The following is a 15,405-nucleotide window of genomic DNA, read 5'->3' on the forward strand; positions in this document are numbered from 1 at the left end:
ATACATGGTACGTAGGAATTTTTAATTGCCACTTATTGATGTGGAGATTGAACCACTTCATGATTGATTTCATCACAAGTTGCTACATAATTTTGTTGGTAGTATTTTAAAAAGGCAAGTCAACTCCAAAATAAAAATTTGCCTAATAAAAGAAAACATAACTAAGCAACTTTCCAATGTACATTTACTAAAAATGTTCATTGCTTTTAAAGTTGTTTGTAAAAAGAATTGCTATTGAAAGCAGCATTTGTTGTTTACTTCTTCAACAATGTTGCAAAAGTTTTGGTTATCCAGCAAAGACTGGTCTGTTAAATCAGCTGTCTTAAATTGTATTGGACAGTCTGAGCCATCAGGACAGAGAATAGAAAGCAACAGAAACACTGCTTTCTGTAGCATAATATTTTCAAATAACTTTAAAACCATAGAAAAATAGTAATTAATGTATATTGCAAAGATGCTTGGAACTATATTACTATATTTTCTTTTATTAGGCAAAAACATTTTTTTGGGTTGACATGCAAAATGTTAGATTTCTATTTTCATACTGAGATCCAATCTTACCTCCTAGCTTCTCCTGCGGTTATGTTATTTTTATGCTTTTGCTTAAGCACTGATGCAGGAAAATGGTTTCTCACATCTTGTCAAAGTTGATTTGTATAAATTACACAGCATTACTTTACACATAAATGTAGTTTAGTAGTGGAAATGATCTTTCGTCATTTGTTTATTTTGCCATAAGTATAGTTACGAGATATTGGTCATACATCTGTTCTATGCCCTTTTACATATTTTTATTATAGTTTGTCAGGGTGCAACTTTCAATATGCTCTGGCATAAAAATTACAGAAAGTAGTCCTACTGGGGACACTGTCATGAGGAAATGTTTTGTCCTTCTTAAATGCATCAGTTTATAGTGCTCCTTATGTAGAATGGATACAGGGACATGCAGCAGATTTCAGCTCCGGAACACAAGAGTTTGCATTTTGGTGGCAAAATCCGCAACCTGTGCCTGCACCCAGGCCGATGCAGTGGTTCCAGCTGCAGGCAAGGTGTTGATTCTCAACCTACGTTTTTCAGCAGACAAAGTTTAAGGTCCATTTGGCATTATCCGAGCAGTTGTAGCATTGAAGCACAGAGCTCCTATCCATTATAGCAGCTGAAACCTTCAGGGGAGTGTCAGAGATCTTTTCTGTTTATCTGGCCAATTATTCTATTGACATGCTTGCCAGATTTTAATGATAACTGCTGCTCTGCATTAAAACTTAAAACAAGAAAAATAAACAAAGTTTGAAAATAAAAATCCAGCATATGTTGTGGCCACCAGGACTCTTTCAAATACTCAGGGCAGTATAAAAAGTGAAATAGGAACAAAAATGTCTTGTTGAAAATATATGCAATGTGGGCACTTTTAATATTTTTTTTACTCTTGCCCTAGACCTCGCTGGGTTGTACCAGTTTTGCCTAAAGGTGAATTAGAAGTTCTTCTAGAAGCTGCTATTGATCTTAGTAAAAAAGGTAAGGTTGTAGCAATACCAACCAGAAAATATCAAGTGCAAGCTAAGACTCTTGTGGAGTTGTAATACCTACCACATGTTTAAAAGTAAACCTCTTATTGATTGCTATGGGTTACTGCTCCTGGGTAAACGTAGTGTTTTTTACAGATGTAAATTGACAACGGTTTTCCTCTATTATTTAGAATTTTTTTTTTTGCAACCAATTTGAATGCATCTCAGTGGGTTTAACAGTGCAGCTAGGGCAGAAGTCATATGTTTGCGATTTGTGCACTTTGTTTTGTTGACAATATAGTCCCAGAATTATTTTTTGATCTAATATATGTATTTATGGTTGGATGCTTTCCATCATCTGATCAATGATTTACTTACTCATAATTTTGATTTGTCATTTTTCATAACTGTTTGTCTTTAATTTAACTACCAGACACTGATGAAGGTAGGGACTGTATATTTACGTATAGTTTTTTAAAGGAGTGTTTCATTGTTGCTTTCCTTTTACTTACTTAGGCCTTGATGTGAAAAGTGAAGCATGTCAACGATTCTTTCGAGATGGACTAACAATATCCTTTACTAAAATTCTTACTGATGAGGCAGTAAGTGGCTGGAAGTTTGAAATTCATGTGAGTATTGTATATAAAATGGCTTCAGACTTTGAACTGTTAAAAATGTTCAATATTTTTACATGCTGATAAGATTTACTAAGAGTTTTAGTAAGTTTACTTTGTATTTTTAATTAAGTGGTATGAATTATTTCAACTAAAGTAGAGGTAGTAGTTCATATAAGGCTTCTTCGGAAACAAGTGGTCAGTTTTTTTTTGGGGGGGGAGGGGTATGCTTTTGCTACTACCCTGTAAATTAGCAACTTTTTAATGGACTGGCTGACTGGATCAGATGACTTTTTGTTTTGCTTTTTTGAATGCACAATATGAGGATTTTTAACTTACCTGAAAATCCTTTTCTAGATGGCCCGAACTGTCAGTGCAGACCACTATGGGGTTAAGTATCCTCCTCTGGAGGCAGGACAGAAAAAACAAGATCTTTGGCTCCTACCTCCTCATATAAGTCCCTGCTCCTCCTGTTCCCTTCAGTTTGTGTCTATCCGCTCGGTTAGGTGGAAAAGGAGAATAGACAAAGAGCCAAAGTATATACACAACATCTGAACATAATTATAATTAACTTTCAACTCGCATTGCTCTGGTGCTGCGTGTGCCCCCTTGTTTGTTTAGGTAGGCCACCGCTATTGCGTTGTCGGACTGAATTCTGAGGGGTTGATTTGTCAGCTCTTGTGACCAATGTAGTATGACATTCCGTATTGCCCTGATCTCTAGTACGTTTATGGGAAGACGTGACTCCTCCTTTGACCAGACTCTTTGGCACGTACGGGGAGGTAATGTCGCCCCCCCCCCAACCGGTCAGATTTGTGTCTGTGGTGACTACTGTCCACTGGAGTACGATTCATGTTTTGCCCTGTGCCAGATTGTGCGGTAGAGTCCACCATTGAAGTGACTTCCTAACCTGTTTTGTGATCTGAATTTGTTGGGTCAGGTTGAAATGGTCTTTGTTCCAATGGCTGAGAAAGTGGTTCTGAAACTTTCTCATATGGAACCTGCCGAATGGTAGGGCCTCTAGTGCTGCCACCATGTAGCCCAGGAGTTTGAGACACAGCTCTTCTGATATTGCGGATTGGCGGCAGACATGTTGTGCTGTATACGTAACTGTCTGAATCTTGTCCATTGTGAGAAATATTTTCTGGAGGGAGGAGTTGAACCACATTCCCAAGAATTGGATGCGTTGGGTTGGTGTGAGTTGACTTTTTTTTTTTTTTTTGTGGTTCACTATCCATCCATGTTGGATGAGAGTTGTGATGCATAAATGTGTATCCCTCTGATTCTGCTCGTATGACAGGGATCTGATTAGCAGGTCGTCTAAGTAGAGAGTGATTGCAATCTCTAACCACCTGAGGTGTGCAATGAGAGGACGGAGTATCTTTGTAAAAACTCTGGGCACTGTGCAAAGGCTGAATGGCAGGGATTGAACTGATAATGTTTGTTGAAAATCGTAGGTACTTTTGGGATTCTTTTCTGATGGGTACATGTAAATATGCATCATGGACATTATTACGGAACGAACTGATTTCATGCAAAATTTTTGTTTTGACACAAATTGGTTTAGGGTTTTCAAATTGAGTACTGGTCTGAAGGTACCTTCTTTTTTTGCTACCAGGAACAGGTTTGAATAGAACCCCTTGAAGTGTTCCTGAACGGGAACTGGTGTGATGATGTTGTTGCTGTGCAATTTGTTGACTATGGCTAGTAGGGCTCGTCTTTTGGTTAGATCTTTTGAAATAGTCGAGCATTTGAATGTGTGATGTGGTAGGTTGTCGAAAGGAAGTCAATAATGATTAGTATCCAGTTGTCCTGTATGTGAGCTTGCCAAACTTGGGAAAATTCCTCTAGACGACTTCCTACCCCTTTTGCACTTTCTGTAAGTCAGGTCGAAGTGTTTTTTGAAGAGCCTGGTTTTCTGTTTTGTCTAGTTTGATTGGACCAGGCTGCTCTGCCTTTATTTGTGTCTCCCCTGGATTGTGAAGAACGAAAGGAGGAGTTCCGGAAGGAGCAAAATGGGCGCCCTTGTGAGCTCCATGGTCTATTGTAAGGTCTATTTGAACCCTCTGATCTGGGTTTCTTGCCTGATGGTAAGCCTTAGAAGTGGCTGCTGTCTCATTCCTAATCTCTAATGTGGCTAGCATCTTCCGCAGTAGACGTTTGGCTGTGTCTGGACCTGCAATTGAACGGTGTTCTCTGTCTGAGTCATCGGACTGATAGCTCTCCCGGTTCTAAATCACTATCCTGATCACTGATTTCGTTTGAGTCAGAGGAATTTGAATCCAAAATCACTTGTGCTCTCCACTTCTTAGCATGAGCGGTAGGTTGGTTGATGGATGTCTGAATTGTGGATTTAATCCGGTGCAAAAAGTCCTCCATTTTAGGAGGTTTTAGTGAGGTAGAAGTGTCTTGTATGTCATTGTCTTGAGGACTACCCTGTGCCTGTTGTAACGTAATTGGGTGTGGTGACAAAGTTGGTGCTTAATCTGGTGGGTCTGCACAGTCTAGGCATAGCCCTTGCTTCCCTTTACACAAGGTGTGTTTGCAACTCCTACATTTTTTTAATTGCCCGTGAGATTTTTTTTCTCCGTTGCCTTTTTTGTTTTGGGTGTAGTGATGGTATTTGTCATCTCCTTCCTGAGATTTTCTAAACCCATGTCTGTTTTCATATTTGGATATCTGTATGGGCAGAAAAAAACTGAGTAATATCTGTAATTTGCCCTTTAATTCAGCCACAAGCTGACTGTCTAATAGGGTAGTGCTTAATGATTTATGCGCTTTGTCCCCTTAATGCGACATGGTGATCCATGCCATCTATCCTTCTTTTCCCTGTAGATATGTGTGCACACATCTAGTCCTAGGGAGTGGTGTACTGTGCTGTATACCTGTGCCTACAAGCTATAATACTGCCCCTTAACTGGTATGCATCCGCTCCATTTGCTGTGCAATCACTGCGGATTTTAGAATAGCTACCATGTCAGGTCTTTGATTCTCCAACTCCAGCCGCCTAGAAATCGCTCCGTATGAGAACTAAGTTGGCGGACGTGTACCCCATCGCTCCTGATTGCGCGTACGTCATACGTGGCTTTTGGCACCAACGGACCCGGAAGTGCGGTGCTCCGCTTCCGTGTCCGAAGACAAACGTGTGGTCTGGCGGTAACTTCAGACGTGGCTTTTATCGTAAGTACTGCTTGGAGTGCTGCTTGACCGAAATAGTAGTATTCATCTCTGTGAGACTACTGTATCTGCAGCCTCATTTACGATGGCAGCATTAAGCTCTGTAAGACATTACAGCTAAAGCTACGGTCTGGCTGATAATGGCAGAATGAATCTCTGTGAGATGTTACTGCTGTAGTTGCAGTCTGGTTGATAAAGGCAGTAGTAATCTCTGTGAGATTTTACTGCTTAACAAGGGCACAACTACCCTTCCCTTTCTAGCCCACCAGTCCTAAAGAATGGTTCTTGGGCTGCTGGGATCCTCTGGTGCTTGAGAACAATTTAATCTGCTCACAATATAACAATAAAACAATAACCTGTAAAAAAGAAAAAGATCAAATAAAAAAAATTAAATAAAAAGCATACTAGCCTCCTAGTAGGACAGAAAAAAAGAACTGAAGGGAACAGGAGGAGCAGGGACGTATATGAGGAGGGTGGAGCCAAAGATCTTGTTTCTTCTGTCCAGCCTCTGGAGGTGGATACTTAACCCCATAGTGGTCTGCACTGACCGGAGGGCCGGTCTAGAGAAAGTCATTACAGAATGTGATGAATGTGTGTTTATCTGTATAGATTGCACTTGAAGGTTAAGAGTGTTCTTCATGATGGCCCGGTGAAGAACAGTGGTGTTCTGAAAATATATCCTCATTGCTACTCTTGACCCCAAAAGGAACATTGTTTGCACTAATCACATTTCAGCATTGAGAAGTAGAAGTCCACCTTGCTTCCCACAGTTTTGCAGATAAATGTAACTGAACAGATGCTACCTGACTTGCTTCTATTGATGGATGGTAATTCATACATATGCAGATGAATGTTGGCATAAGCGGTTTTATCAAGTCGTTTTCGTACCCAATTGTTATATTGTTATATGTGGCTGCACACACATTCACTGCCCATTTCATTGTTTTTAGTGAAGCTAATTTTTTTTTTCTTTTCTTTTAATTTTTTGAGCAGAGGTGTATCATTAATAACACTCATCGCCTTGTTGAACTTTGTGTGGCAAAGCTGTCCCAAGATTGGTTTCCTCTTCTTGAACTACTTGCTATGGCCTTAAATCCTCATTGTAAATTCCATATCTACAATGGTACACGTCCATCAGAGACAGTCCCTGCTGGAGTACAGTTGGCAGAAGATGAACTTTTTGCCCGTCCTCCTGATCCACGTTCACCAAAGGTTTCACATCTTTTTCATATTTTGGCTCACTGAAAATGCTGACTTTTATGAAATGTGCATGATAAAAACATCACTATTTCTTGACGACTAAAGGAATAATAAATATGCAAACATTTGTATATGTTAATCATAATATAGTAGTTTATAATCTGTACTAACTGTTCTTGAGTAAATAAAAATAACCATGTAAAATGGCACCAAGAATAAATAACACACCTCAGTGCGAAATTAACCTTAAATTGTGTGGAAAGGACAAATGCCACAAGCGCAGGTTGCCTTATATTGTATGCATGTGTCACATTCATACCTGACCCTACACTGGTTAGCTTTTCATTAAGCTTAATATAATTTATCCACCTTTAAGTTTAAAGGAACAGTTCAGTGTAAAAATAAAAACCAGATAAATAGGCTGTGCAAAATAAAAAATGTTTCTAATATAGTTAGTTAGGTAATCAAAAATGTAATGTATAAAGGCTGGAGTGACTGGATGTCTAATATAATAGCCAGAATCCAACTTCCTGCTTTTCAGCTCTCTAACGAGTTAGTCAGCGACTTGAAGGGGGGCCACATAACTGTTCAGTGAGGTTCCAATTGATCCTCAGCATTCAGCTCAGATTCAAAAGCAACAGTTATTGCCCATGTGGCCCCCCTCAAGTCGCTGATTGGTTACTGCTTGGTCACCAGGGTAACCAGTCAGTGGAAACCAAGAGAGCTGAAAAGCATGAAGAAGTGTTCTGTTATGTTAAGGGAATTGTTCAGTGTAAAAATAAAAATTGGGTAAATAGGCTGTGCAAAATAAAAAAATGTTTCTAATATAGTTAGTTATGCAAAAATGTAATGTATAAAGGCTTTAGATGTGTAACATAATAGTCAGAACACGACTTCCTGCTTTTCAGCTTTCTTGGTTTACATTGAATGGGTCATATCTGTTGCTTTTGAATCTGAGCTGAATGCTGAGGATCAATTGCAAACTCACTGAACAGATATGTACCATTTGCCCCCCTTTTCAAGGGCTGAAAAGTAGTGTTCTGGCTATTATGTTACACATCCAGTCACTCCAGCCTTTATACATTCCATTTTTGGCTAACTAACTATATCAGAAACATTTTTTATTTTGCACAGCCTATCTATTTACCCAGTTTTTATTTTTATATTGAACAATTCCTTTAAAAAGACAATAGGTTTTCCTTAGGCAACATTTGACATGCAACGGAGTGTTATAATTTATGCTATTATTTTATTCTAATGGACCACACAGGTATCCTTTTCTCAGGTGTACCTGGCTAACATAAGCTCTAGAGCAAATATTAGTATCCTTGGTTATTTCTACCAAACACGGGCATTGAACCCTCCACAATTTCTGAAAGACACAAGACTTTGGCTGGCATCATCTTATGGTTGGGGGGGAAAAGGCACAGTTCCACTTTATATGCTGAATGAAATTTTCTTTCAGGCAAAAGTCCTTAAAATGTGATGTTCCCATTTGTGTATAGTGTATCTGATATTTAAAGTAAAAGCTTACATTATATATACTATATCTGGTTATGAAACTCAATTTTCTTGTGTTATTTTTTCATGTTACAGGGTTGGTTAGTAGATCTTATCAATAAATTTGGCACATTAAATGGGTTCCAGATCTTGCACGATAGGTTTATGAATGGCTCAGCATTGAATGTCCAGATCATTGCAGCGCTTATAAAGTAAGAACTACTTTTTCAGATATTCATACTTGACTCAGAACTGTAAATCCGTTATAAATTATGTATATTGTGTTTGTATTATATAAGAAATTCAGAATTTCAGGAAATAAATTATCTGCTAACTATATTTAAAGCTAGTTTAAATTGTTGCAAACTACCCTGAGTCCTAAAATCAAAGCTATTCAAAAAATATCATAAAACTGCTTTTTGCCCCTGAATATACATTTGGTCTTGACACCCCACTCACTACAAGTCTGTAAATGTATTTTTGAATAATACAATAATATCAGCTGTCAAATTGAATATGAAATTATCTAGGACATTTAGTGGTAGTTTGATCACAAACACAAATAGCTGTATGTGATCAAAGTACTTGTGTCATGGACCTTATTATATATTTTATAGCATTTGGCATCTAGCGGATGCGGACCCTAGCAGCAAATAGTTTAGGCAGGTTTAACGTGTGTTATACCTGCCTAAATATGTATGTGAAAACAGTTACTTGGGAGATGAAACTAATTGTTTTTTTTTTATTTATAGGCCGTTTGGACAGTGCTATGATTTTTTAACCCTTCACACAGTCAAGAAATACTTCCTTCCAATTATAGAAATGATTCCACAGTTCCTAGAAAATTTAACAGATGAGGAGTTAAAAAAAGAAGCAAAGAATGAAGCCAAAAATGATGCCCTATCCATGATAATCAAATCCCTAAAGAATCTAGCTTCTCGAGTACCAGGTCAAGAAGAAACAGTCAAAAACTTAGAAATATTTAGGCTTAAAATGATACTTAGGTAAGTTTTAGCATCTGCATTTATTGCTTTGCACAGTACTTTCTTAACCAAAAGTCTGTAACTACATGTATGGATTTTTCGTAACTGTCTGGTTCTGTCAATTTTTGTGTCTGCTGTTTTATCCCATACTACTTACAGGCACTCGGGTTGTTAAGCAACTTAAGTTTTGTGCTCTTTAAACTGTTCTTTTACTTACTGGGGGTAACTTTCAGTTTACCAGAAAGTATTTTGTTAATGCCACACATTCTTACGGGCAGATTTAACAAAATGTAAGTTTAGAGCCCCATTTTCTATTCATTCCTTTATTTTTAGAATTGTATTAATGTAAAAAAGTTAGTTTTGAGAATGGATAGAAATCAAGTGAATTTTTTGAGTTCCATTTTGTTAAATCGTTCCCTTAGTGTGCCAAAAATATGTGGCTTTTAGAGACCCCAGAATTTGAATAATGTTTAGATTTTCATTGTTGACTCTTCAGTAACCTTGCTGTCGGTTGTATGGCAAAAGTTCCTCACATTACCTTAACACAACAGAACCTCATCTACTTACAGTAGTACTGATTCTGAGGAATTTATGGTCCATATATAACTTTCTACTCCAAACTAGCAAGCTGGAAATCTTTGCTAAAGCCAGCAGTATTACAAAATTTCCAAAAATCATCTTGACATTTTGTAGCAGCTTATCTCCAGCATGGTCTATGAGAAAAAAAAATTGGATTGTAGAAATTTACTATGAATAGTGCATCACATTTTTTATAGATTATGCTTTGGTTGTGCTTACTGAAGCTAATTAGTTTGTGTATGCTTCATTGCAGTAACTCACAGTGGGCTGCTAAAATGGGTGCTGGATTAGAAATTGCCTTAATTGCTGAAACATGGCTTGAATGTGTTACATACTTCACCTTGACCTTTGATAAATCTGCCCCTTAGAATTATATACCTTGTTTCATATGGTAAACTAAGGGATAACTAGCAAGGGTATGGGAATGTATATGTTAAAGAGCCAGTAACACCAAAAAATAAAAACTTTTTAAAGTAATTAAAATATAATATACTGTTGCTGTGCATTGGTAAAAGTTATGCGTTTGCTTTAGAAAGACAACTATAGGTTATGTTAATAGGCTATTGTGTAGCCATGGGGGCAGCCATTCGAGATAAAAAAGAAAAGGCACAGGTTGCTTAGCGGAAAACCAATACGCTCTGTACAGGTATGGGACCCGTAAGATTTAAGATATGAAGATCCATTATCCGGAAATCCCCAGGTCCCAAGCATTCTGAATAACCGGTCCCATACCTGTGATACAGTGGGATTCTACATAGTGCATCTATGTAACCTGTGCTTTGAAAGGCTGCCCCCTTGACTAGACAGCAGCTTGTAGCCTGTTTGTAGAATAAGTCAATATTAATTAAATTTTCTCAGTCAGCTTGGAGGAAACGGGGACAGTGGGCTATAGCTGGTACCACTAGGAGGCAGGACACAACGAAGAGCAAACTGGCTCCTCCTCCACTGGCTATACCCCCAGCAGGCGGAGCCCTGCTCAATTTCTGTTGTTTCCTCAGGAGGATAGGACAACTTATCTTGTTATTCTTGTGATATTTGATATTGTTCAGATAAGCTGATACCAGGGGATGCTCAGGTTTTCTACACTGAGTAGAAGTTCCCCACTGGCATCCCGCAGCGAGGGACCAGTCTCCAGGGTCTTGTTCGTACATTGCGCACAGACCATCCAGACTCACTCATGTTATTTCCTTGCAGGAGGAAAAACAGCTGGCCAGAGGACAGAGGTGAATGGCAATGTTCAGCTGAATAACGCTGTGCTCTCCTGCCTCACAATCTGCGGGGAAGGGAGGATTATTACAACTCACATGGGGCCTTAACAGAGAGGACAGGTGACAAGCACTCTGGGCAATTATTCAGCCGTTGTCTATGTGTCTCCTCTTCTGGCTCAGAGGAAAGAGGCGGTTGGTGCTTCACAGTGCAACATTCCTCCTTCCCGTCTCTTCCCTGCCACGCTGCTCCCACTCCTGAGTGGGCTTCACAGTTGGCCGCAGGGATACCAAGGCTGGCACAGTCTTTAGACAAGCTCCTGTCCCGCCTCGATAATCCCAAGGGAATGGCATCTTCTGCTTCAGACCAAGAGGAGTCGTCTGGAATCTCTTCTGAAACGGTGGATACCTTAATCTCATCTATACTACAGACTCTTCACCTTCAAGAACTGGAAGTTTCATCTGACTCTTCCAAAGTACTTTTCAAACATCACAACAAGACGTGGCCAGTTTTCCCTTCCCACTCACAGATTGACCAGATCATCCAACAAGTGGGCCAAACCTGAGAGACTGATTCAGACAAACTGCTGTTTTCAGAAGCTCCATTGTTTTCCTAACAAGCTTACAGAAAAATGGTCTGCGCCTTGTGTTAGCCACGGCATGGGTTAGTAGAGCCATCCAATCCTTGTCCGATTCCCTCCTCAATGCAATTTCGGCAGGGGCACATCGCCATGTACTTTTTCAGTGGGCTTCTCAGATCAAGGAAGCAAATGACTATATATGTGAGGCCTCATTAGACGCGGCTCAAGTAATCATCAGATCCTCTGCACTCGCAGTGGTGGCCCTCAGGTCCTTATGGATGAAATTATGGTCAGTAGACCTTTCTTCCAAAAAATCTCTGACCTCCATACCCTTCAAGGGTAATCTTCTCTTCGGCCTTGATCTAGATAAAATCACCAGCCAAGCTACAGGAGGTAAGAGTATCCCCCTACTGCAAACAAAAGCATGCTCCTCCTTTCGTTGGGGTACGTTTTTTCGTGGCTCCCAAACTTCCCTGCTGACAGACTCTTCGGAAGTAAGCATAGGCCATCCTGGCAAAACCGGAAGTACTCCTCAAAGACCGGGGACAAGACTACCTTGGCATGAAGGTGTTCGCTTGGACGTGGATCAAGCTCATTCTGGATCCACAAAGTGGTGACCCGAGATTATCATCTAGACTTCCGCAAGATCCAAACAAGCGCACATCCTTCCTACTATTCGTAGTCTCCAAAAAGGACGGGTCGGCTTGCCCCATCTTGTTGGAGACCATGACCCCTAGCACCTTCATGCAAAACTTGGCTGTATGTAGTGGTTTCTGCAGAAGCGATTTTACCAGTAATCGAAGATGAAGGACCTTCTCTTGTGGTAGAGAAATCCTCTGTCTTTGTGTTGAACTGCATACCGAGAAAAACCATGGATTGACTGGGTGTCAGTGAAGACTTGTTTAGGTTCAGGACCCAGCCCAGTTCCATGGTCACCTTGAGTGAATGTTGAGCCTCCGAGAAGGAGGGAATAGTACAGACTACACTATACTGATAGCACCAAGGGGGCCTTGGCACTCTTGGTTCACGGACCTCCTCAACTTGTCAGTAGCAAGGCCTTGGACCTTGCCTCCACTTCCGGATCTTCTATCCCTATTCTACATTCAAATCCAGTAAACCTAAAGTTAATGGTGTGACTCTTGAGACCCAGATCCTAACTCAGAAGGGATTCTCTACAGCTGTGGCACACACAATGTGTGCCACCTGAAAACCGGTTTCAGCCAAGGCTTATCATAGTCTGGTCCTCTTACCGTCAGTGGTGCGACCGTCACAAAGCAAGATTCAGTGTGTTCTCAATTCCTAACCTCCTCGAATTTCTACAAGAATGTCTGTCCCTAAGTTTGTTCAAGTCTCCGGTCTCCGCACTATTGGTCCTTTTCCAGAAACGCCTGGCTCTCATGGCCGATGTCAAGACTTTCATGCAGGGGGTTGCACATGTGGCTTCCCCAGTCCAAGTACCAGCTCCCCTCTGGGACCTCCCACTGGTGCTACGAGAGCTGCAAAGCCCACATTTTGAACTGTTGGGGGCAGTGCCCCTGCAATGGCTCATCTGGAAGACCTATTTCCTCCTGGCCATCGCCTCAGCAAGCTGCGTCTCGGAACTCAATGCCTTGTCATGCAGACCGCCTTTCCTCGTCTTCCATCACGACTGGGAGGTCCTCTGCACAATACCATCCTTCTTGCCCAAGGTGGTTTCAGAATTCCATCTGAATCAAGAAATAACGATTCCAACCTTCTGTCCTTCACCTGCCAACCCTAAAGAAGCAGCACTGCACACCTTGAACCCTGTCCGAGCTCTAAAGTTTTATTTGTTCAGGATATTCATAAGACTGAGTCACTACTGGGCGTTCAGAAACTAGGCTTCAGTGCAACAGCTGTGCTGTGCAGCTACGTGGACCTCTTTTTCAAAATTCTACCATTTGACACCTTGCGGCTTCGGACACTCGCTTTGGCAGAAAGGTGCTTCAAGCCGCAGTGGCTAGTTACACGTAGGCCTCATTCTCCCACCCGGGTTTCAAGGAACGTCTTTGGTATGTCCCCACTATCCCTGTGTCCCCCAAGCAGACTTGGAGAAAAGGATATTTTGTGTACTCAAAATTCAATCTCTTTCTCTTCAGTCACTTGGGGGACACAGGGCTTCCCTCCCTGGATTAAGGCTCTCCTTTTTTTCCATCTACAGTTACATATTATACTGTTCATAGACTTATTTTTCCTGTTGACTTTGTTACAAACTGAGCTGGGCTCTGCCTGCTGGGGGTATAGCCAGTGGAGGAGAAGCCAGTTTGCTCTTTGTTGCGTCCTGCTTCCTAGTGGTACCAGCTATACCCCACTATCCCTGTGTCCCCCAAGTGACTGAAGAGAGAGATTTAACGGTGAGTACCCATTAATCTCCTTTTCATGTCAACTAAAATTAGTGGTAACCTTAATTTATATAATTATTTACTTTACCTTTTTTATTTGGAATGTTTTGCAGGTTGTTACAAATTTCTTCCTTTAATGGAAAAATGAATGCACTTAACGAAGTCAACAAAGTGATATCTAGTGTATCATATTATACTCACCGACATGGAAATCCAGAGGAAGAGGAATGGTTAACTGCAGAGCGTATGGCAGTAAGCTACTTATTTATTTGGCAGATCTGAACTTATTTGTGTCAGTAATGTTCATATCAACCAACATTCTGTAAAGTTGCACTGAAGGTTATTAGTTTTTCTTATTTTTCTGTAATTGTGCTAAATACTTTATCCAGAAGTCATGTAAAGATATAGAATCAGTGAGTTCAAACTTAAAAGCAAGTTTTATGCAATTATTTTATGTCTCCGTAGTCTTGAGCTGTTATTAGGTGTATTAGGAGTATCAAGATGATAAAGGGTTTTGTAATCTCCTTTTATATCCATAGCCCATTTCATGCCTTTTTGAAATTAAATCTTAGGAATGGATCCAACAAAACAGCATCTTGTCAATTGTTTTGCGGGATAGCCTACATCAACCACAGTATGTAGAGAAGTTGGAGAAGATTCTGCGGTTTGTCATAAAGGAAAAAGCATTAACGTTGCAAGATCTAGACAATATTTGGGCAGCTCAGGTACAGTGACTTTATTTTTTGTAAACTACTTAGCTGTACAGAATTTCAAGAATTTGTACTTGATTAGAGGGGAAACTAGCCCTGAACTTTGCTGTTTTTTTTGTAAAATATCACATTAAAATGTCTTTACATAATACTGTTACATATAAATACAACCTTTTGAAGAAGAATATACTTTAATAGTAGTATATGCATTTGTAATTAGTGAAGTTATTTGTCAAACTAGAATAGCTTGAGTGATGACTGTGATAGATCGAGTTTGTGAAGAAAATACATTTAAATACATTTTAATATGGGGAAATGCTGTTTAGTTTAGTAATCTGTGGCCTTAACAAACGTCTCTTTCATTCATAAACTTCGTGTTGATCTTGTGCTTATTGCCTTGATCAATTCATAAAATAAAAAGTGGAAGCACAAAAATGCCTGAAGTTGTTCTTCATTACCCGATGAGAACAGTGTGAAAATGCCAGTATAAGGGTCTCACTCGAAAATATGCTAAGATGTACATTCAGATGCACTTTCATGTAAGCGTCGCCTACCATAGCAATTGTCATGATGGCATAGGCAGACTATTTGGGACATTTGAGTCTAGCAAAACACCTGTGGAGCTAGACCCAATGGGCTGTTTTGATTTGTCACAGGGAGCTTGTATTAAAGCATGCCACAGGAAAACTCGCCCACTCTCTATCCATGCCTATTGGATTTTTAGTGAATTTATCAGTGGTGAATGTAAGTGTTGACCATTTTATAAATACCATTCTTAAAATACCATAGGAATGAATCATAAGTTTTTCTGTGGCGAGCTCTAATTTTACACTTTAATAATAATATGCCCCTTTGTGTGAGATTATGGGTGAAAATCATTTTAGGATGTGTAGGTTATTTTAATTTCTGTGTGATATTGGTCTCTTCATTCATCCAATAAATGTTATGGTTTGTTCCTGGCTACTCAGTAGTTTCCATATTCCAGCTCAGA

General features: G+C 39.9%; 1 protein-coding gene across 5 annotated transcripts in view; it reads left to right on the forward strand.

Moving 5' to 3' along the window:
- Positions 1-15,405, forward strand: part of usp9x.L (ubiquitin specific peptidase 9 X-linked L homeolog) — a 116,713-nt gene that overhangs the window by 16,849 nt on the left and 84,459 nt on the right. For all 5 annotated transcript variants that reach the window (XM_041582097.1, XM_018246638.2, XM_018246640.2 and 2 more), the window contains exons 4-10: positions 1,436-1,515; positions 2,022-2,134; positions 6,290-6,508; positions 8,093-8,208; positions 8,749-9,000; positions 13,818-13,956; positions 14,277-14,429. In XM_041582097.1, the coding sequence (XP_041438031.1) occupies positions 1,436-1,515; positions 2,022-2,134; positions 6,290-6,508; positions 8,093-8,208; positions 8,749-9,000; positions 13,818-13,956; positions 14,277-14,429 (1,072 nt within the window). The remainder of the gene's footprint in view (positions 1-1,435; positions 1,516-2,021; positions 2,135-6,289; positions 6,509-8,092; positions 8,209-8,748; positions 9,001-13,817; positions 13,957-14,276; positions 14,430-15,405) is intronic.

This window comes from Xenopus laevis, chromosome 2L (assembly GCF_017654675.1).
Source record: "Xenopus laevis strain J_2021 chromosome 2L, Xenopus_laevis_v10.1, whole genome shotgun sequence".
Taxonomy (NCBI): Eukaryota; Metazoa; Chordata; class Amphibia; order Anura; family Pipidae; genus Xenopus; species Xenopus laevis.